We start from the raw sequence: 25,118 nt of genomic DNA on the forward strand, positions 1-25,118 counted from the left end.
CGAAGCTGCCCTGGAAACAATACTGCATTTGTTTTGCAATGCAATGTGATAAATCAGGCTGTGGAATGATGTGTCCCATTGGATTCAGAATAAAGTGAATGTAGATACACTGCCAAGTGCAAAAACTGTTATACACTGCCAAGTGCAAAAACTGTTATTTTGGGAGACACAAGAAGAGATGTGAACAAGATTTTTATATTTGCTTTCTTTTTGTGGGGGTATTACTTTTTCACTATATTTCTTCTCCCTAGACTACGTCAAATGTAAGGTGATATTGGGATGGTTCCCCCACCCAATAGTCAACCTATTACGGGGACAATGAAAAGTTTGAACGACTCAACTGAAACAAAAATGTTTAAAAAAATATAAAACAAGGGGGGTATAGATATTTAACAGTTTTCTTTCTGTCTTAACAGGATTCATATTTACATTTCTTGCCCTAATATTGGCCGTGGTAGTCGGATTGGTTGTTCACTTGGCCGAAAATAGAGAGATTGTGTGTAAATTCTCTGAAGGTCAACAGGATGTCAAAGGAACTCCTCAGGAGCAAGGTGGCAGTCAGGAATGGACGGGAATACACAATCCCACCCCCACAACGCCCTCAATGATTAGTAAGTCTTTTTTAATGTAAAGAAATCGTGTATAAGCCAGTATACCGTAAATCAAACCCATATAATTATTTTGATAAAGTTTGTTTGTTTTATGTGATAATCAATTATGTTTTAAGTATACCTTTGATCCATCGAAATTATTACGAATGTTTGTTCGATATAGGTTGAGACCCACAACTTTAATATAGTGATTATACAAAGACATACAAACATGGCTTCACCTTTGCAAATTGAGAAGGTACACATTTTCTTTCTTAAGAACTCCACGTGCTCTACTTAGGTAGAATGCAACTGAAGACTGCTATTATGTATCAGGAGATTCGATAAGTTTGTCTCCCAAAAGTCAGTGGAAAATAATTTTGTAAACACTAAAATATTTAGCTGTGTCAATTAATCTGGACACACCAGAATGGAACTCTATATTTTCTTAATGTTTCTTTCACTATGACAACATAAAATATTGTTCGTTATAAAGAAGACGGTGACAATGTTCACCTGACTTCATAGGAAACCGAGACTACCTTTATGGCAAAAACAATAGGATGGTTTATTATGTTGTATAGCACTGAAAATGATGTGTTCAAATCATTCGAACAAACGAGTCTGCAGTTAAGGCGTATTAAAGTATATATCCTAAGTAATTTGCACTGTATTTACCAGTAACGATACAAAAAAGAAAGGTATTTATATACTATAATAAATCAAACTGGATACGGAATCGAACCAGTCTACTATACTCGAGACTTTAGGATAAATACCTGTTGTTCTAGCAAAGCAAATTTATCACGAATATTTCATGTGCTTAACACAGCAATACAATATTTAGAAACGATAGACGAAATTACTACCAGGTAAAGAAAAATAATGCATATTTCTTCCGAATATTAAGACTGGGAGATAATGTGAAACTCGGTATATAAAAAAGTCATAAATGATGGGACAGTAATTCATACCAACAAACATATGTAAGTAAATAAATTTGCTTTTATTGCCATTGCTACTTCAGTTTTATTTTTAGGAGAGGTTAATGAATGCAGACTAGCTAAATGTTATATAGGTTAATTTACGTACTTTCAAGGTTGTTACTGGTCAAATAAAACGATAAGAAAAACGTCTCAGTTTACTCTAGGTCACGATAGCAAATTCAAATATCTTCTATCCTTGGAATCATAGTAATTTTCTAGAACGCTGTAACGTTAAAGAAGTTAAGTACGCTCCTCTTCTCTCCACCCGAGAAGATGTATGTGCCTGTTTATTTAACACCACACACATTATTTATGCTATGCTGCTCTTTTCAAAAAAATAAAAAGATATGTCACATTTTTACGATGAACTATTTTCATTAATGAATATTTTATTTCATTAGCATTGCTTTCCGGAGCATCGGTTAACTAGCTGCAAACGGTACACATATTAGGGGTCATATTGACCTTCCAAATTCTCTATTCAGGGTTGTCAAGAAGGATTATTGCAAGCAATATATGGGCCGTATTTTAAAGTTTCCTTTATCTCTGGCAATCGCTATTTGAATTTATTGAGTCTTCAAAGACTGATAATGACTGAAATTGCCATGGCTGCTATCGATTAACAACAAATTTGTTACCGACGAAGTACTTAGTTTGAATCGTCGAGAACGAAATCACTTAAAGAGCACAACATGGGCAGTGACAGCACCACTTATATATATCTCAGACAATGACACCGTTAGCTATATATATCTCAGACAATGACACTTCCAGTTATATATCTCAGACAATGACACACCATTTCTATATCTCAGACAATGACACGATCAGTTATATATATCAGACAATGACACCGCTAGTTACATATATCTCAGACAATGACACCACCAGTTATATATCTTTGGCAGGGGAAAGATTAGTAGAAATTGTTGTCAACAGAACATTGTTTCTGTTGTCGTAATATTGATCAAATATGTGAATAGGCTACCATCAGGACATACAGACATAAAGACACACACACACACACACACACACACACACACGCATATATATATATATATATATATATATATATATATATATATATATATATATATATATATATATATATTGTTTGTTTGAAACACAAATGAGAAAGAAGGAAAACGAACACAAAACATACAATTTCATTTCCATGTCAGTTAGAAACGTATGCATGCGCATTCTAGTTGAATATGAATTATCTATTGCAAGTCGTTCTCTTGACAAAAATGGTTACAAAGTGCATATGCTGACAGCAGATCTTGACATTAAGATTTATTAGTAAGTAATTTTTTCGAGCCATATGAACTAATAATGCTGACGGATGCTTGATTAATGATTTTCTGTAGTAAACATTGGCACTTCCGCTTAACTATTATCTTCTTTCTTTGTACTACAAGATCTGTGTATAAATAAATTTTGCCAAAGAATGGACACCCACCAATCATATGTGAAAACGCGCGGTCCGGTCATATTTCTGGGTCTTTGGCTCCGAAAAATAAAATTGCTGAAACATAACTACATAAAATAATCCTTTTTCCCCCAGGAGAAACAACTCCTGGAACCACAACTTCAGGAACACAGAGTACATCCCAGCCAACACCAAGGGATCTACGTCTCCCTTGGCACGTGGATCCCGAAATGTACCGGCTGATCCTGGAACCACATCTATACAGCACGAATTCCGATGACTTTTTCTTCAATGGGGATGTAGAGATAGATATCCTCTGTACTGAACCCTCCAGCAATGTCACCCTTCATGCCAATAAATTGAATGTCACGGCCGTACAATTCAATCCTCGGCTTCCAACTACTGGCGGACCGGGTTACCACAGTCACGAGTTGGACCAATCTAGACAGTTTTTGGTCGTTCGATTGGACGGTGAAATGGTAAAAAACGAACGATATACACTCAAAATAGCTTTCGCTGGGCCACTGAAAAATGATTTGGCGGGACTGTATCTGAGCTCCTACCAAAGGGGAAATAACACCGTGTAAGAAATAGTTTTCTTTATTTAGTTTATTGTGGCCCATGTAAGTTTTCAATACATTCTGGAAACATTCGAGTAAAAGAAGTTTTTAAAACTCTAACACTTCATGTTTTTATTATTCTATAGAAGTTCCGGGATTATCAAATATAGATACATATGTATTATTCCACAGATCGGCCATTTTGGCATCTATGTTCCCTCTTTTAGTCTATCAATTATTCGCTGTATCTCCATGGTCATGCATCTGCGGAATGTACTTGTAACGTTTTGGATATATTCTACTGAAAACGGATGTGGAAATGTATAAATACCGAAAGAAATTTATTTTTACGCAATATTATAAATTCCTTTAATCGTTTGATACGAATACACAGTAGAGAAGAAATACATCATTTGTAATTAGACCACACCCTTCAAGTTAAAGCAAGCGTTTTTATGACGTCAGTAAGTATCATTCACTAATACAGAATTAAACTTCATGTACCAGTTGAACGTAGAATGTTCTCTAAGTCAAGTATTTTTCTCACACGTTATCTTGAATTAAACCGCTATTGTTAGTTTAGAAATGAAAAAACGCACAGGGTTTCATAAGTTCCAACGTTTATCGTACCACAATGAAAAGAATGTGATGTCTTTAGCTTTCTTTTCATGTTCAAACACTTTCCTGGTGTTCGGACACGTATTTGAACATGCAAAACTTTAAATGGTCTAAATAATGTATATAACCAATTGAAATTCGAAAATAGACATGCATTACTTACTATATAGTTATGTAAAAGGTCACCTTTATTACAGGTATATGGTTACAAGTCAGTTGGAGCCGACAGACGCTCGTAAAGTGTTTCCATGCCTTGATGAACCGGAGTTCAAATCCCACTTCCAAGTCACTTTAGTGAGGAGAAACGATCTTGTCTCTATCTCCAACATGCCAAAGATTCGACAGGAAAATAGGTAGGCCTAAGTTCCATATAAAGATATCGGATCACGTGCCCCCACCCACAGCCTCGGAAATCATAACCGCAAATAAAATTTCCCACATTTACGCACGGAACTACGCAACTAACTCTCCCAGCCGTGATTAACTGACCCCCCCCCACCCCACCCTGCAAAAAATCCTGCGGGCGTCCATGGATCCTTGAAATGTAGTATATGCTTTATTTGTAACGATGAGAAAAGTACGTTTGAATGTAACGTGTTCTCTCTACAGATATTGTACCAACTTTTATTGACGATGAGAGAATGCGAAACATCAACAACAACAACCACAACAGAAATTTAAGACTAATCAACTTAGTGTATTGGTGTCACACACACTATAAAATAGCCAGACAAAAGTTTAATGAAAGACGTGTAATAATAATAATAATAATAGAAATAATAATGAGAACTTTGTACAGAGCCTAATCTTTAGAAGTTCTAAGCGCTTTCCAACATTAAACAACACCTATAACATAAAAAACATATAATGATATTATTACCAAAAAAAACACCATCAAATTACAAAACATAAAAACATGCTGAAAATATTTAAGGTAGGGAACATTATTAGGTCTTTAAGTTTGTTCTTGCAGTCGTTTAATAATAAATGAGATAACAGGCGTGGATTAAACTTTGTAATATATAATCTACACCAGATATGAGAAAACGATTATGATTTTCCATGATAAGAGAAACGTGATGTGGAATCTTCCGCTCTGTGTATAGATGCGCGTTATCAAATAGAAGACTTTGATGACAATAATTAAAATATTCAATGTTTTTTATCAAAGACCTCGACTCAAATGTTTCACTACCTCTGAACCTTTTGTTTACATTGTTTGACTAACCATACTCTCTCTCTCTCTCTCTCTCTCTCTCTCTCTCTCTCAAATATAGAATTTCTAATAATGTGAAGATTGTAATCCGAATGAACAACACGGACACTCCTGAGTTTTAGTTCATGCCAATATGTCCTTGTATCCCGCTTCAGATCGAACAACATGGTAGCTGACGTCTACAATACTACAGAGAAAATGTCCACCTACCTTCTGGCCTTTATCGTATGTGATTTCCAGAACAGAAACAAAATTACTGAACACGGCATCAAGGTCTGTTCTCAACACATGTGTATTTCTGACCTTTTATTGACTAAATTTTCCTGTCAGTTGAATGTTTTACGCATACTGCAATATCTAAGTGTGAAATAGCATTCCCCAGTAATCACTTAGTCATTTAAACTAAACACATACATGCACACACGACCTTAGAAACTCACCTACACACACAAATATGCACACACATACACGTTCCCTCTCTCTCTCTCTCTCTCTCTCTCTCATCGCAATATATACTCAGTACGATATAATCTGGTCTTTAATAGGAAATTTAAGTGATATCTCAATATTTACACCACAGTATGAATGAAAATTTAACAAATATTACTTTGGATTAAAACGTTTGATGCTAATGTTATCTGCGACTGTCACCAATCAGCGTTGATTTCCCACACATCAAATTTTTGGCAAACACACACACACACACACACACACACACTACATTTATTCAAACATATATGTTTATATACCCATGTATGCTTTGTTTTTCTACAGTATGGCGCATGGGCACGGCGGGAGTACATAGATCAAGTTGATCTGGCGCTTGATATCGGCACCAAGGTTATAACGAACTACGAAAATTACTTTGATATCAGATTCCCGCTTCCTAAACAAGGTGTGATATCTCTTGCCCCTTCTTATTCTTTTCTTCAACTAATCTCTCAGACAGGAATATGTTCTGTTCAATTACAAAGGGATGTCCAATACTAGTTTTTCTGCTTATGGTGATTTCTGCATAATAACTTCGATACGTGAGATTTAATTCAATCATGGTTTACCGTGCATGCAAATCAGCACCTTAAGATGCAAATTTTTCCTCTTAGATTAAAGTATGATAATGAATATGTGAGGTATACTGGCTGAAGCTCGTTTGCTTTGAAATGAAGATCATGAATGGAACATAAAAATATAAAATAAAGTATTATTTACTTCGAATATTTGTATATATATATATATAATTAAATATGAATATAGACAATAATCCATATACATGTATCGTTTCCTGCATAAATACTGGATATATTTCATCTTGTGGTACAAAAGGTTATATTTTAACTCGTGACTTCCCCACTCATTCAAATATCACGGCATATGGTATTAACTTAGGTAAAGAATATATCCTATATGTTGAGCCGATTTGTATGTATTTCGTTGTTATTCACTATTTTTATTGTTGTCAGTACGTTCGCAGGGGCCCCGAGTGGCCGAGTGGTCTAAAGCGCTCTTCGTTACGGATCACTGCCATCTCACCTTTGTCTGCGTGGGTTTGAGTCTCGGATTCGGCTAATGTGGATAAATGAGAAAGCTTGCCAGTAACTTCTCGTGGGTCGGTGGTTCTTTCCTGGGTTTTCCTGGGTTCTTCCTCCACCATTAATACTGGCCGCCATGTATAGCCTATCGTGTGCTGAAAATGGCGTTAAACCCTACAACAACTACAACAGCAGTACGTTCGCAATGTGTGTGTGTGTGTGTGTGTGTGTGTGTGTGTGAGAGAGAGAGAGAGAGAGAGAGAGAGAGAGAGAGAGAGATAATGATGATGATGATGATGAATTACAATTTCTAGATATGATCGCCATTCCTGACTTCGCTGCGGGAGCCATGGAAAACTGGGGACTTATTACATACCGTGAGACCGCCATGTTGTTTGAACAAGGGGTTGCTGCAGAGAAAAATAAACAAAGGGTTGCAACCGTCATTGCTCATGAACTAGCACATCAGGTAAATTTCGTTAATACTGAAAACCATCTTTAATCTTGATGAAATTTTTCAAAAGCTTTCGAAGAACACAAAGACATGGACAGCGCATGAAATAGCTGGTTCCGAGGTCATGGCCTTTCACTTGTTGAAATGCCTCAAACTAGGTTTTCATACTTATATAATTTGGAAAGCGTATCTTTAAATTCCATTTAAAGTGTCCTCGAACAAATAAAGCTGTAAAAATATAAGCCTTGCTAAGGTTCCACTAAAATTCGAAACATTTCCCCTCAAAGTGAGATATTGCTTATGATATTTCTGACTATATAAATATTTTTGTTGGAAAATCTCTTTCTCATTTGAGTACTTAAGACATGGAACTGTTTTAAATTTGCCACACAAAAAATTCCCAAACAGTTTCCAAGGATGTGGTAAACTCTTTAAAGGAAAGATATTTGGATGCATTTTAATTCTTGATGAATGCTAAATGTTCATAGAGAAAAGCATTGCTACTAACCAAGCAATAGGAAATATTGTCAGAATCTTAATTTTGTGGAAAATATTTTTATATGTTTAGTCAGACTGGAGCCAAAGTATTCAAAATGTAGTCAGTTAATCCTTGTTTTCACCCAAAAGACCAATGCATACGGTATTTCAAAGAATGCTAACGTCTTCTTTTCGAAATAAGTGCAACTGTTGACTACTTTCAGCTTTTCAGACAGTTCTCTGTTTATCTCTGTCATCGATTCCATGGATTTTTCTAGCTTGCAGAGGTATGGTGCCAGTCGATGGTACATATCACTCTAGTGCAGAAAGACCTTCTATATTTAAGCATTTTTGTCATTGTTCCGTTCGAAAGGCGTTTATTTTCGTTACTCATTCCCTTGCCAACATTTTCCCGTTGTTTTGGCGGAAATATACTATTTGAAAGTATTTGATATCGAATGTTTTTTATTTTCTTATAATAATTCCAAAATGATAGTGTATGATTGATTCTGCTACAGATGTACTTGAATTCGATAAGATGAAAATAAATCTTTGCAAAAGTTTAATACATCTTTACATAAAATATATATCACATTATTCAGTTGTTGATCCAAAGTAAAAATCAAGAACAATAACTGTTAGACTAATTTTAAAATCTTTGAAGAAAAAAAATCATATTGTAAAGAAAGTATTAAATGATAAGGCCAAGCAATTAATGTTTATTAAAGTGGGTTAATAGGTTGACGATCTCGGTCTTCGTAACGTGTATCTTATGGAATTTAACGTGGACACTTTTATGTTGACAATTGTTTAGCTAATAATAGTCCCGATAAATCGGAAAAAACTAAGCGAATTAAAAAAGAATCATATAAATATAAACATCAAGAAAACATATTTAAAATATTATCATCCTAAAATATAAGAACGTCCGTTCCAGGCAGTTTTTCGTTGTCTTTAAACGTCTCATTTTCTAGATATCCCTAAAGTTTTTCTTCATATAGATAATTGTTGGCTTACAAGGCATGTATGTCAATCCATGTCTACACGTATAAATACTCAATGTGTTGCGCATGAAATATGAATTTCATTGCATTGTGCATGTAATATGAATTTCAGTGTATGGTGCACATGGTGCATGTAATATGAATCTCAGTGTATGGTGCATATGATGCTTGTAATATGAATCTCAGTGTATGGTGCATGAAATATGAATCTCGGTGTATAGTGCATATGGTGCATGTAATATGAATTTCAGTGTATAGTGCATATGGTGCATGTAATATTAATCTCAGTGTATGGTGCATGAAATATGAATTTCATTGTATTGTGCATGTAATATGAATTTCAGTGTATGGTGCATGCCATATGAATTTCAGTGTATGGTGCATATGGTGCATGTAATATGAATTTCAGTGTATGGCGCATGCCATATGAATTTCAGTGTATTGTGCATGTAATATGAATTTCGGTGTATGTGCATATGGTGCATGTAATATGAATTTCAGTGTATGTGCATATGGTGCATGCCATATGAATTTCAGTGCATTGAGCATGTAATATGAATTTCACAGTATGGTGCATGCCATATGAATTTCAGTGCATTGTGCATGTAATATGAATTTCAGTGGTTCGGCGACCTTGTGACAATGGACTGGTGGGGAGACGTTTGGCTGAATGAAGGATTTGCCAGACTGATTGAGTACCAAGGAACGGGAATGGTTTTTCCTGACTGGGACATGGTACGTCTTGTGCATCTGTTGAAACAGTGAAAACTGTGTACATGTTTAGAGAACAAGGAAAAAACTGTTACTACTACTACTACTACTACCAATAATAATGATAATGATAATAATAATAATAATAGTAATAATAATAATAATAATCGTCATTGTTGTTATTATTATTAGGAGGAAGAGGAGGAGAAAGAAAATAAAGATAATAGTGATACGCTATTGACCTCTTGTTAGTTTTCAAAGATAGCCCTAAATACCTCAAACATACCATTGTTTTACTTGTAAATCTTACATTTTCGTTTTGACTTAAATGGATATTGATTTTGTGCATGCATTAAAAAAACTATGCTGTTAAATTCGATTTGTTTTCATTCAGGATGCTCAGTTCGTCGTAGATGAAGTGCACGGTGCACTGGATTTCGATGGTCTGGTCTCCTCCCACCCAATTTATACCCACGTGTCAACTCCAGATGAAATCAACGAAATATTTGACAAAATTAATTACAACAAGGTAAAACTTATTTCCTTTTTGCCTCGCAACCATACCCTACCTTGAGAATGTTATTTGTTATGGATCTTATCTCCAATAAAATGCTTTCCTAAAATGGGTGCATGAACACTGTATTGGATCTCGTGTTATATGTGACATCTTTTATTAAGGTCATAAGTTGTTTAGCTTCGCTCTAAATCTACTCTGAATCAGTGAAAGTCTCTCTCTCTCTCTTTCTCTCTCTCTCTCTCTCTCTCTCTCTCTCTCTCTCTCTCTCTCTCGTACGAGATTTGAGCATGATCCCATTGGGATTAATAATAAGTAACCAAACCAAAGGAGGTGTTGTCTTGCAATGCAAACTTAATGTTTGAATATTTACGTACCTTCCGCTTTGATGTGTTTAATCCAGTCGTAATCGTAGACTTGCCAAACAGCAATTGCTCTAACCGACAAGTTGCATTTCAGGGTGGATCTGTGCTTAGAATGTTGAGATTCGTGCTTGGCGAAGAGACGTTCAGAAAAGGCGTTGTCGTAAGCAATTAATTCATAACTTGAATATCTTGCTTTGAAATTACACGATAATTTATTATATATTTCCGCCCATCTCACATTGTATGGATTGCCTTTGACAGAAATGATAGTTAGAAAATGAACTGTAGTTTAATGTATTTCCATAAAGTTCCTAACATAAATGTAGATATAAAAGTTCAACTTTGTGTCTGAATTCGAATGTCTCGAATGTTTGTACGAATAGTAGACATGATGCGACTAAAAATGGAAAGTTTTTATCTTTTTTATAGTTTTTGGAATGTCTTGAAACATGTTAATAATTTTTTTAATTTTGTGATGGACCCTAATTCATGAACTTGTAATGAAAATATGTTTAAGCCTATATGAACTTCACATCAGTTGTAAAAGAGTGAATAGCACGGTGAAACACACACATGATCTAGGTATATATAGTCCTACTGAGTTATTGATGAATAACAAGGTAAATCATGATCTATTTATACATAGTCCGAGTTAGATCATAATCCAATGTAGAACCCAAATTCATCTACTAATTCAACAGTTCGCAGGTGGAGAGTGTATAAAATAACCCTCATATGAGTCAAAGAAAGTTGTGTACCATATCTTGCTCTTTCGGAGGGCGGTTTTCCGATGATTAGGTTAACTTACAATTTATCTTTGGAAAACTTTCAGCGATGGGAAACCAGGAAGCAAAGTATAAAATGTGAATGACAGTGAAATCTTTCCTGACTTATGTTTCGTTCAAACTGTAATATAATCCTGGTGAATTTTACTTAATCTAGCGTTACCTACAAAGTCGAAAATATCAGAATGCGAACCATGATCACCTCTGGGATTCAATAGAACAGGTAATTTCTCATCTTTCTTTCTTTCTCATAAAAATGACATTAGTTTAAAAACAACCTTTTTAAAATATCACCAAAGAAATATATATAAAAAATTACTTTTAGTTACAACTGTTAGTTTTTATCTAGTCACTGCGCTAGAAAATGTCCTTGACATGTTTTGCACCTCTTATCGCAACAGGGGCCAGATTGACTAGGGTGGTATTGATTAGTGATTGGCGTTAGCTTCGCCCTGACTAGGATGACCTTGGGGTTATTTGGTCTCCGGTAGGCGAGTACAGGTTTATTTGGCAGGATTAACTTGAATGCGTCCGACGATTCCACGATGGGCCAGTATTTCCCGATGATTTTACCTACTTTGGGGTTGTCTGGATGGTAGGTCAGGATAAATGGTATCTGATCAGCCTTTTCTTTCTTTCTATATTTTAGTAGGTCATCGCGGTTTGTTTGTTTAGCCTTTTGGGTTGCTTCCGTAATCAGGTCTTTGTCTTAGCCTCGGTGAATTAAAAATTTAGATAGCTCTTCAGACTTTTTTGGGAATGTCTCATCGTTGGAGCAAATTCTGCGTATCCTCAGTGCCTGTCTATATGGGATGTTCCTAATGCAGTGTTTTGGATAACAGCTGCTTGGGAGGAAATATTGGCGTATGTCGGTTGGTTTGGAGCAGATGTCTGTATAATCTGCGCTTACATAAATTTACGTGAAATAATAGATGTCATTATGGCTCATTAATTTCAGGGTCAATGCAAGTATGTTCCAGTATCAGAAACAAGCTGAAATAAATTAGTTGACACATAATAGAGTTAAACGGTTGAATTTTTCTGTAGAAACAGCCATGTAAAGTTTTGCAAACGTAACCGGGTTTTTGTTTTGTTTTATTTGATAGTCTTGTCCGTGTTTTGTATTCGCCTTTGAAAAAGACTCTATAAAGGGTCGAAAGCGCTTGGGCTAACTAGATACTAGTTTCGCACTGTTCGTTATCAGTTTATTGCATTTATCTGAATCAATCCCTGACATACGTGATCCCTTGCTGGATCCATTGGACTTGGAAGGATTGTTATTCGCCATATGATTTGTATTCTTATATATATATATATATATATATATATATATATATATATATATATATATATATATATATATATATATATATATATATATATATATGCTATACTTTCCCAGGAACTGAAAAATGAATCCGTGCATCTGGGGATAAATATCAAGAGCCTGATGGACACGTGGGTCCTACAGATGAACTATCCTGTGGTCACTTTGCATCGAAAAGGAAAGACACTCTCTATCACCCAAACGAGGTTTCTAAGGAATCCAGATGCAAAGGATCCTTTGAAATTCATTTCTCCTTTCGGGTAGCCAGTTTTTCATAACAACGACTTTAATCTGTGATAAAGTACATATTAAAGACGTATATTTAAATGCTGATTAAATTTAAGGACAAATCTCATTTGTAATTGTCTTACAAGAAAATTAACGCTGTGCTCAGCAGAGTTAGTCTTTAATTTTAGAATAACAAGAGTGGAACGGGCATTTACGTATTTATGCAATATACAAGGTTAAAATGTGTCGCTTTCATATCAAACCATACATATTCATTGTATTCCAGAACAACAATAAATGTATATTCTCTATAATTTATGATTAAAGCACCTATCCTGATATCAGTACTCTATACGTCCAATAAGTTTTAAATCGTTTTATTCACCTTTTTAGATGGAATTTATACATTGACTAACACCGTTTCGATCATTATTTTTTTTATGTTTAGTTACACGTGGAAAATCCCTATCACCTATACAACGAGCATTGAAGTAGACTTCAACAAAACTGGTCGTGACGTAAAATGGCTGACAACTACCACCATGGGTATATGGCGTCTTCTCTAGTATAGCCTCTTGTAAAATTGTCAGTCGTTTGCATGTAAAAGTAGTAAAAGTGCCAAAAGAAAAACAAATGTAAAGATCAAATATAAAATATATTTTGGGGCTTAAAGTAAAGAGCAAAGTCAATGTATTGCAGTCACAGTTGGTCTTCTAATGGCACAGAGGTGGAAAAACGTTATGGGTATACTAATTCTTATATTGTTTTGCATATTTAATTTGTATTGTTTGTTGGCTTTTCCCCGTGATCATATGGTATGTGTTGTTGACCTTAGTGATCGAGGTAAAGGCCTACCTGACTAGTGACATTTATTTTGTAAACAACATAATACATAGCTAATATTTCTCTAGGAGTATAAATTAAATACTCGGATCATTATTAAGAGAGGTAAGCATGTTTACTTGTATCTGAGATTTGGACATTACTTTTTCATTTGGAAATTCATGATTTTTTGACAACTTTGAATGTTTTAGAAGGGAAGTGGACCCCCATCCTGTTCAGTTATTGTGGCGTAGCTTTTTATATTAATATTGTTTACTTCGAAATTATTCATTCCTACCTTAACATCCAAAGCAAAATCATTTTTATTGATGTGTTCAGTTTTATTTGAGAGGATAAATTTATTTCAATTTTTCACTGGAATTACAAATTGCTCATTAATACTTATTGGGCTATATCACAATTTTTGGATTACTGTGAAATCATTCAAGGACATTTTGGATTATATCACTGTGATACCTAAAACCTTTTAACACGTTGCAACATTCCAGGCTATTGGTATATTAGAACAGTCAAAATTAGAATTCACCATTGGAATTCATTTGGAACTCAATATATTTTTACTAGTGAAGGAACTTTCTTGGACTGTTTGGGATGTAATTCACAATACTGTTTGTTCATTTTAAACTTTCATAGTGTATTCTATGAAAATAAATTATTTGTTGAATTTTACAAAAGTTTTTAGTTTTCGCTCTTTTCTGTTACTTAGTTTTAGACCATAGATTCGTAACAATATTGTGTACGCAGTTTGTTAATATAGATAAAATATCATTAGGTTAAATCATCCTTGTAATAGGAAACTGTGTTATTTTGTTAAGGGCGGTTCATTGATGAGTTATTTTATCGCATTAGTACCGGTCTGATGTATCTGTTCATACTATCATCCACACTAGTGACCTGATTTTGAGAGTATACAGCTAGTATATCTTTGGGTCGAAATTACTTAAAGTTTTAATCTTTCAGCACTAGCATATATATGCGTTTGTCACTTACCTTAATAGTGATTCAATTCTTCAGATCACACGGATACTAGTTTTCCTACGGGAAATCAGGAGAATTTCTGGATTCTCGGAAATATCCAGGAGTTTGGTTTCTATCGGGTTAATTACGACGAGGCCAACTGGAACGCCCTGATTAAACAGCTCAAAACCAAACACGAGGTAACAGAGTCTTCTTTTTGTATTAGACGAGGTCAGCCTATGTTGCTGACTGAGAGTATTAACAAACTGATTAACGATCCACACAGGGAATGAAAGCACCAGTCGCGCATCAATGTATAAGATCGATTATTATATGCTCATTTTTCCCCGTTAACTTTACATTGTCAGAATCGTTCAATATTCCCCAATACTGAACGCGCGCAACAATACACATATAGCATTCACGTGAATAAAGGAACTACTTTCTATTGTAAACAAACAATGACGCAGATGCCAGCATGTAAACAAATCATATACACTCGCGTAAGAGGCTCGTTGTGGTTGTTTAAATTTGTTTCTGAATGAACTAAAACATGTTTCGTGGACTGCAAAAAAACCCAGCTGTTTTGACACATTCCGCGTCAATACAATGTTACGGATTTAGGCTAGCTACATTATATAAAAGACGGAAGATTAGGTCCTTACAAATAACATACAAGTGACAAGGCATATACTGTCTTCTTTATCTGGTGATAAGAATGACAAAATAAAATATACTTACAGTTTTACATCCTGAATTTCCTCAAGATGTTTTTTCTTAATTCTGCAAATCCGAATTACATGAGCCATGTCATATGTTTTCAATCTGGGTTACACATTTCGAAATTGTGCTGTAATTTCGATGATAAGTGCAATTGCATCCTCCTTACTGCACTCAAAATGAAATAAGCATTAAATTCCATAGCGTCTTTTTGATAACTGCAATTGAAAGACTTCATATTTTCCCCACGTTATGATTTCAAACATTCAATGACAGAAACAGAAACACATCTGCAGACGTAAACACGCTTCCCCGCGCCACTTCAATCCGATGTATTTCATGTATAATTTGCACAGATGAATCAAGTCCAAAATCACAAACTTTCGTCGAATCGAAACAAAATACCAAAATATATTCATTCCAGATCAAATGGAAAAGTTGTTGCAATGTGCATTCATTCACAATATGACTGCAAATTTCAATTTTAACTAGAAACGCCATTTTCTTTCGAAAGTTATGTCGAGCGCGCGAGTAAGTTCAAATTTATCTGGGCGGAGTTATGTGCGCATTAATAATGATATCATTGTGTAATGACAAATCTGCGCTTGTGTATTTAGTTTGGAATACGGCATTCATTCATTTACGTTGTTTCTTGTAGTGTATTTTGTTTATAAAATTAAACCTTAGGTAGAACAAAAAAATGAGCATATAATAAAAAGGTTACTGCATTTGTATGGGAAAATATGAACTCTTTTTGTTGGAAGGATATACTGCACTCACAAGTTCGTGCAGTATTCCATCCCAAACTCGTTCATATTTTCCCATACAAATGCAGTAACCTATAAATACATAAAGGAATGCCTGAATCGACGTTTCAGACGTTTTCAGTAGTACTGATCTTGTGGAATCAGTGGCGTACTTAAATCTTTACAAGTAATTTCGTGTGTTACGGTTGATCATGATGTGTAACTATCAACCTCATAATGTCCGTTAATCATTAGTGCTTCTAATAGATTTGTAAATTGGAATTGGTCCCAACTTGACGATCCGCTCTTTAAAAAAACAACACTTTCTTGTCAAATACAAGAATAAATTTTGCATATATTCAGCCAATTTCCACCCAAAGACTAAGAATAATTAATCCAGATAAACGAGATGTGTACATTCAATGAAGCTAAATACGCTAGATAAAAGAAGAATGAGAGAACTTTAATTTGTCGTGAAACTATTGATTTTGCACGATTGTCTCATTTCATATAATTTAATTTCCTCTTTACCTGGTTTCAAGTTCTGATTTTTAGTTTTATCATCTTGAGATTATATATATATATATATATATATATATATATATATATATATATATATATATATATATATATATATATAGTTTGTTTCATTTAATATTGATTTCATAACTATCCTTGAATTACAGATTATCCATCCTAAAAACAGAGCCCAGATTATAAATGATGCATGGAGTTTATCCAAGTAAGTTGAAAATTGCGGAAATAAGTTTTGTTCCTCGTATATGTTCTTTATTGACCCCATATGAAGATCTTGTTTGGAATCGTTTGAAAACCTGTTTTTTCCACTCCTTTATCCAACTCTTATGTTACCCGTGCGACCCACTGCCGAAGGTTTTCATCATAATAAAACACTAATCAGTGCGTCTCTTTTCAAGTTTAATGGCATTCTCTACATTTTGGGGAAGATAGGAACTGACCAGTGGATTTTGTTCAAATGGGATATTATTAAACCGACTCCAAGTGAGCATATACGGTCCTGTTGTGAGTTTGATGTTCATGATTTTAGGGACAATGCAAAGATCAGTACCAGTACTATGTGTATAGAGCTAACATTTGAAACCCGCACCGTGTGGTTTAGTTAGAATGTTAGAAAATTATATGAACGAACCCGCCGATATGTTTTCCTTAACTTTATCAATGGTTAGAGCAGATGGAGAGATCGGCGAACTCATTAATTGGGATTGAGAAAGAACTTCGAATGCAGAATTCTTTTTAACAATTGGCTGATTGGTAATGTTACCAGTATCCACGGCTGTGCCTCTTAAGTGAAGCTGTAGCTTAGATGATAATGGTACAGGAGACCGCGGATGGGGAAAGTGCGTTTTCGTTTGACATGGAGCGTCCCGGTTGAAGACAAGCAGTTGACGGGCTATTTTTTAGCGCTGCGAACTGATCAAATTTATTGATTTTATGGTGAACCTATTGGAGACCCGTTGCATTAACTAATTAAAAACCTGTGGATCCACCCAAGCTCCTTCGGTGGATTGTCCTGGTTGAAGATTGGTAGCCGCGAGTCTTGACGATGGTGCCGTGGTTCTGGTTATCTTCACTGAATCTTGGACCTTCATTATCTGATTCGCTGCACCACATATTTAGGTCCCGCCGCATTTTCAATGGGGGGGGGGGGTGTTCTTCTTTCTATAAGGAATGTTGAAGAATGGGACATATGAAATAGTAGGAAGGTTGGAAGATAGAACCATTATTGACTAGTCTGATGTCATATGTCAGTGTAGTAAGGTACGGAGCTAAACAAAGTTAGCAAATACATTAATTTCAGTTGTGAGATGTTATTCCTAAAGTCTTGAAAGCGACTTCCTCTAGCAAAATCGAACCATCCTGATTAAAAAAATCGTTTTCCTCAACCAAACGAACCAAAGATTAAACTGTACATATAATCCTAAAGATCGTGCTCATATTTTTTTCCACGGTGAAAATTCATAACCAATACTGTACTATTACGAAAGCCACATTCCACTGCAGTGTGTTGGGCAACCATCATCATCATCATCATCATCAGTCTCATGACCTAGTGTGGTCGTTGAGGCACTGTTCTGCTGAACATCTGACCAGTTCCCTCCACTTGTCTCGATCATGTGCCAATGCCTGTGTCTCCGCAAAACTTTTCCTTGTCCATTCTGTGATGTTGTCAGTCCACTTTTTTCTCTGTCTACCTCTCCATCTGCCACCCTGGACGCTGCCCTGCAGGACTGTTGTGGATAGACTGTTGGCTCTAGTGACATGGCCATACCATTTCAGCTTTCTCTTTTTGACGGTGGTGAGGAGGTCCTCATATTGGCCTACTTCGCGCCTGATGGTGTTACGCACTTCTTCATTTGTGATGTGGTCCATGTAAGAGATGCCAAGGATGGTTCTGTAGCATCTCATTTCAAGTGACTGGATTCTTCGTTGTAATTCTGCTGTCAGAGTCCATGCCTCACATGAGTACAAAAAGACTGAGACTAGAGCTCGCAATAGTCTGATTTTAGTTTTCAGACAGATATTCTTGTCTCTCCAGATGGGTCTTAGCTTTGACACAGCTGCCATTGTTTGTGCTGCTCTTGACAAAATTTCTGCTCTTGATCCCTCTTCAGTGATTATGGAACCAAGATATTTGAACTGGCTCACTGTTTCCAGTTCATGTCCTCTGACTTTAATCTTGGCTGAGATTTGTTTGCCACTATTTGTCATCAGTTTTGTCTTCTCGGCGCTTATCTCCATGTCAAATCTGGAAGATGTTTCATCCAGGTTCTTCACTAAGGTGGCTAGCTCATCTTCACTGCCTGCCAGCCCATCAATGTCGTCTGCAAAGCGGAGGATGGTGATGTTATGCCCTCCAATGCTGACTGTCCCACAGTGGTTTTCCAGGGCTTCGCTCATGATGCGCTCTAAGTAGATGTTGAAAAGCGTGGGTGACAGGAGACAGCCTTGACGCACTCCCACTGTTGTCTGGAACCAGTCCCCTACAGCACCTTGGGCAATTACTGCACTGGTAGCCTTGGCGTACAGCTGCTTGATGGTATTGGTTAACTTTTGACCTATGTTATACTTCTTCATTGTGGCCCACAATGCCTCATGCCACACTCGGTCAAAGGCCTTTTTGAAATCTATGAACACATGATAGATGTATTGTTGGTGTTGCGAGTACTTTTCGCACAGAACCCTGAGATTGAACCAACTTATGTAAATGATAAAACAGGTACATATCGAGTATTGCAGTGTAGGAGATAAACGAATAATCTGTGACTAGTATGAAATCATTGGTCACTGTACGGAATGTGCGGAACCAAATTGCTCCAATAATGAAACAGGTACAAACAGAAAATACAGGCCAGTGTTACAGAACCAGCAGGTCAACGACACAGCCCATATTTGATTTTTTAAAATCATGGGTCATTGTTGTGAGGTGCGGAACTCAAGTACGCCAGTTATGAGACAAGTACAAACATAATAAGAGCAGACCAGTGGCACGGAGCCAGCTGGAAAGCACGTAGTCCGGAAACAACCACTGGAAACGGAAACCATGTTTGATTAATCATGGGTCGCTGTTGTGATGTGCAAAACACAATTGCGCCAACCATGAAAACAAGTACAAACAGAAAAACTACATGCCAGTGGTATGGAACCAACAGATAAACACAGTCCAGTGATATAGAACCAACTGATGGAAAACAGAACACGTATTTGACTCATCTGAAAATCATGGGTCACTGTAGTGAGGTGCTGAACCCAAGTACGCCAATACTGAAACAAGAACAGAAAAATTAAATGCTAGCGGTACGGAATAGTTGATAAACACACATGTGCGGAACTAACTAGTGAAAAACGGTTCCCATATTTGACTAATTTGAAAATCATGGATAACTGTAGCGAGAAGCTTAACCAAACAACGCAAATGATGCAACGAGTATATACAGAAAAATTAAAATAAAAGAAACAGTTTTGTGGTGCGAAAAAATACTGCTGGAAGCAGAACCCAGTGGCAATGAAATTGATATAGGCCGGAGCTATTTTAACAGTGTGACAAAGAAAAAGGAGAACAATGAAACACTGCTGATGGAGATTTTCTGTATTGTTTTATATATTATTTATGTTTTGCATATGTGTTAACATCATAATACTGTGCTCGAATACTGATGTTGAAATAATGTATGAAACTATGAAAATGTATTTATATTATTGCTATTAAATTGGCCGGCGACATGTAGTAGCACCTCTGAGCCATTTGTATAACTGGCATTGATTCTTGTTCCAGAAGGCAAGATAAGTGTGTCTATCAGCCTCGATTCGTAGAATGGTATATGCTTGATGTGCTAGATAAGTGTGTATATCGGTCTCAATTCATAGAATGGCATTAGCTTGATGTGCTACATAAGTGACTATCCGCATTAATTCGCAGAATAGCATTAACTTGATGCGCTAGATAAGTGACTATCCGCATCAGTTTGTAGAATTGCATTAACTTGATGCACTAGATAAGTGTATCTGTCAGTCTCAGTTCGTAGAATGGCATTAGCTTGATGTGCTACATAAATGTGTCTATCCGCATCAATTGGCAGAATGACATTAGCTTGATGCGCTAGATAAGTGCATCTATCAGCCTCGATTCGTAGAATAGCATTAGCTTGATGCGCTTTTGCTCTGTATGATGTTACGATGAGCGGTCTCAACCTTTAGCTCTCCCTCCTCCCTTCTTCAAACCGCGGCAAGGAGGACGTAAATTACTTCCTTTAAGACCTCGTATTTACGATGCAAGAGAGATGGTATTCCTAAAACGTTGAAAGCGACTACCTCTGGCGAAGTCGAACCATCCAGATTAAAATCGTTTTCCTCAACCAAACGAACCAAAGGTTAAACTGTACATATAACCTAAAGATCGCGCCTGATAATTTTTTCCACGGTCGTGCCACCAACCCTATGCATTCAGTTATATAACGACGACGAATATTAAAATCGGGACCGAACGTAGTGCCTTTTTCCGATTTCAATTGCCGGTATAGCCCATTTCATATATATTGGCCAAGTATAAGTGTGGCGTAACGCATTACAAAGGTAACAAATATTGTGAAATGCAAAAAGAGAATAAAAATACTCAACTTCCATGGCGATCTTTCTGGGAAGAACTTCCGAGGAACGAAGAAAACTTCTCAGCTTATAAAAAACACTTCAAGAAAGAACATTTCTTACAGGAAAAGAGACAACGCGTCTTGACCCCAGAATGAAATTGGCTATATGAAACTAAAGCCCTTGGCAGAGAGAATCCTTTCTCGAGTAGCGAAAACATTGCTATTACATTGACAGAATATGTGATCCAAAATTTTTAATAGGTTGGCCGCGTGTGTGTGTGTGTGTGTGTGTGTGTGTGAGTGTGTGTGTGTGTGTGAGTGTGTGTGTGTTTGTGTTATCGCTATGGCTTTATAACTTCTAGAAATAAAAGTATATCACGCACATATTTATTGCAGTCCTTGACAATTAAGATTTTCCAAACAAAGTTTATAAATTTGATTTTAGCACTCCAAGCTAAAATCTTGAAAGCGACTCGATTCATATGTCCCTTACAACATTTAAAAATATTTCCTTTTTATTAAAGTAATATGCTACGGGGTGTCAGTTCAATTTGCCGGTTCCTTTCAGACAATTTAGCTGCAAGTCACTTCTTTAAATGTCACTGGCAATATGGCTTTTGCAGAGCTCAGCAGCTAAAGATGGACACCGCCTTACAGACGGTAGAATATTTAGACAAGGAACTAAACTACATACCTTGGAAAGCAGCAGTAGATCAGCTGGATTACCTGGACCAAATGCTACAAAGAACTGATCTTTACGGAGATTTTATGGTCAGTATATAATTTCATGCCTGTACAATCAGTAACTGCATTCATGTCCTTCCGATCAAGCTTGCTATTTAGGTGGTAGAAAACAAGAAGAGATGTCATAAGTCTACCTGACTTAGTAAACATAGCAATTCAAATGATTGAAGAAATTACAAAAAAGGTTTTGGAAGAAATAAAAAACATAACAATCTGTATTCGTTGCTTACACCTCATGTTTAAACCATACCGCAACATCGTTTTATTCCACTGTATTTTATTTACTCAACATATATTCATATAGATAACATTCATGAAATCGCTTTATTACATACACATGTCATCTTTATTACATACCCATGTCATCTTTATTACATACCCATGTCATCTTTATTACATACCCATGTCATCTTTATTAAAGACCCATTTTATCTTACATGGGTGATCTTGCGTTCAATAATATGTTCGATCTGTGATTCCATATCGTACATTAGCTTGAAACTACGTTTATAACTTGCAGTATTCAATAATAGTCCACTTATTAAATATCGGGAATGAGTTATTGCCACACATTTTTAAATTATACAAAAGTGTCAATACATGTTTGTAATTTTAAGAAATACGGTCATATCAGGGGAAAATAGCCGCTATTGCCAATGGGGATCATGAGGAGTACCCGAAGTAGCAACGATGAGTTTATGGGCATTTGTGGTATCCACCGCCGAGAAATTAGAGTAAATTGAGGTTGACAACACTGTTTGGACCCAATGTTTGACAATGAGTACTCAGATGAAACTAGTGTACAAAGTGACACTAAACATATGAGAGAGACAGCAGAAAGACAGACAGATAAACAAAGTACTTTCTGCTGACATATTGTATTGAAAGTTTAAACAATCCAGACAAAGTAAGTAAGAGATTATGGGAGTCATGTCAAGAAAAACAATTAAAGGACGGTAACTACGGCTGCAGCATTTGAATTGCAAAAGAGTTTGCTAACTTCCACAAAGTGCTGAATTCAGGGCACAACGACCTATGAGTGCAGTTATAATCGATTCATATGTCCCTTACAACATTTAAAAACAAATTCAAAGCTATAGTGAATCACTATCTCGGCAATGCTGACGCAATTGCACAGAATAAATATAGATGGCCTAGACCAGGTTACGTACAAGGAGATTTTCAAATGGTTGTACAGTCCTTTTCATCAAACGCTCACTGCCTAATCCATTTGTGAAGTATACATAAAATAAAATTGAAAACAAAAGTAAATAAAAAGAGGATATGTTGTAAATACAAAACCACATAAATGTTTAGTTCCGAGTCGGGGACAAGAATTCGTTTTATACAGCGCGGGAACATAGTGTCGGCCTGATAGCCTCGACATATTCCTGCGCCGATTCAAACTCGTTTTTTTTGCCCAGTCGGAACAAAAGATGTATGTAGTTTTGTCTATATAGCATTGGCTAGTCCTTTGTTTTGGATATTTATACTCTTCTTTGCGAGCGTATTTAATCGACGTAGAGGAGTGTGGGTGATTTGGATTTGTAACGCAGCTTTAACAATTTTTCAGTCATATCGCTACGATGTCTGCAATGTGGCAGTTTAAAGTGATGTCTAGCACTGGGGCATCATGCCGCAGACATGTTGCAGTAGTCCCACCCAGTCCTAACACTAACCTCTTAATAATGAGCGCCAAGCGAGGCAGCTGTTAGTACCATTTTTGTAAGTCTCTGGAATGACTCGGTCGGGGATCGAACCCCAATCTTCCGCATCCGAGGCGGTCGCTCTAACCACTAGGCCACCGGAGCGGTTCGATTTAGAGGAAATAAATGTCGACCATAAAGACAAAGTATAAATGAATCTAATTAACTTTATTAAGTAATTGCTCCTAGATAAAGATAAGAGTCACAGTCTGACAATAATGCAGATGGACTGATCGGCTGGGCAATTGCACATTTTATGGACCCTTGTCTTCCAGCATGATGTTAAATTCTTGTTTTAGTCATCTCCATGATGCATGTACAAATCATGGAAAACAGTTTAAGACAATTCTCTATTAATAATGATTTGTTTGGAGTTGTGGTTCCTAGCTCAGAGATAAGAGTCGTGATATTTGTGATTTAAGGTTATCATGTCAAATGTTGCATTAACCTATTTGCATTTCCCTTCGTCTTTTTCAGAAATTTATGAAGTTAAAGCTAAAAGACCCGTTCAATCACTATGGTATGGATGACACGAATGCGACACACATTGAGTCGTAAGTCTTACGAGAAACGATATTCGAATAACATGTCAAATAAAAACACCTTATTACGACTCGTATTTAATTAAATAATAAATGGTATTTTCCTACAACCACGGACTTGTATAATTTCATTTTGACACAGTGTACATATCCTTATCTTTGTCCATATTTCTAACTCATGTAATTGTAGGTATCATTCCAAAAAAAAAGTCATTCATTAGTCCTTCACGTTCCAGGCTTATGTCTTATATTATCATATCATGTAATAATTAAACATGTATAAATTTAAACAGATTTACCTTGTTGCAGACTAGCAGTTCTCGGTTTGATCGTACAATTGTATTCATTTCTAAAGGTATATGCGCAGTATGATTACCAGTATGGCGTGCTCCTACGGGATTGATGAGTGTAACCGGGTGTCAAAGCGATTATTCAGGCAGTGGATGGACGACCCAAGCAACAATCCGTAAGCTCTTATGATACTTAAACCATATCTAAGTTAAAATAGCCTGGAGTAAGTTATATATAATCACAACAAGACTTAAGGATGTTTGCTGGTGAAAATTCAACGTTTAGAGTAAAGGACTTAAGATGACGTAAATGCGACCTATGACTCTTGATGAATCATTATAAAATGTTTATATACTTTTAAGCGTGTCCTACATTAAACTTGAGTATCCTGAATTCGCATCCTATAATTTAGCATATTCTGCTAGGCACAACAAAATGTACTGCAATTACATGTCGTTAAATTACTTTGAAGATTTTTATGATGGATGAGATGTGATGACTGTTTCAGTTTCGTTGATCGTAATCTTCAAGATAATCCAACTAAACTATTAGTGGTTAAAACAATATCAGATGTTAATTTGATATGCACATGTAAGGTAAATTCATTCAGAAATTTGCAAAGTATGTACCATACGCTTTCATATCCTTCA

The 25,118-nt window shown here is 36.0% G+C and overlaps 1 protein-coding gene across 2 annotated transcripts in view; it reads left to right on the forward strand.

The window, feature by feature from the left end:
* The window catches only part of LOC149794201 (uncharacterized), a 58,855-nt gene that overhangs the window by 11,507 nt on the left and 22,230 nt on the right, over window positions 1-25,118 (forward strand). For both annotated transcript variants that reach the window (XM_089968309.1, XM_089968308.1), the window contains exons 3-19: window positions 417-611; window positions 3,144-3,591; window positions 4,384-4,539; window positions 5,558-5,675; window positions 6,177-6,297; window positions 7,246-7,400; window positions 9,488-9,601; window positions 9,972-10,106; window positions 10,551-10,616; window positions 11,399-11,464; window positions 12,644-12,828; window positions 13,245-13,342; window positions 14,654-14,796; window positions 16,749-16,804; window positions 21,809-21,956; window positions 24,113-24,189; window positions 24,533-24,643. In XM_089968309.1, the coding sequence (XP_089824435.1) occupies window positions 417-611; window positions 3,144-3,591; window positions 4,384-4,539; window positions 5,558-5,675; window positions 6,177-6,297; window positions 7,246-7,400; window positions 9,488-9,601; window positions 9,972-10,106; window positions 10,551-10,616; window positions 11,399-11,464; window positions 12,644-12,828; window positions 13,245-13,342; window positions 14,654-14,796; window positions 16,749-16,804; window positions 21,809-21,956; window positions 24,113-24,189; window positions 24,533-24,643 (2,392 nt within the window). The remainder of the gene's footprint in view (window positions 1-416; window positions 612-3,143; window positions 3,592-4,383; window positions 4,540-5,557; window positions 5,676-6,176; window positions 6,298-7,245; window positions 7,401-9,487; window positions 9,602-9,971; window positions 10,107-10,550; window positions 10,617-11,398; window positions 11,465-12,643; window positions 12,829-13,244; window positions 13,343-14,653; window positions 14,797-16,748; window positions 16,805-21,808; window positions 21,957-24,112; window positions 24,190-24,532; window positions 24,644-25,118) is intronic.

The sequence above is a fragment of the Sinohyriopsis cumingii genome, chromosome 8 (assembly GCF_028554795.1).
Source record: "Sinohyriopsis cumingii isolate HCF-2022 chromosome 8, ASM2855479v2, whole genome shotgun sequence".
In the NCBI taxonomy this organism is placed as follows: Eukaryota; Metazoa; Mollusca; class Bivalvia; order Unionida; family Unionidae; genus Sinohyriopsis; species Sinohyriopsis cumingii.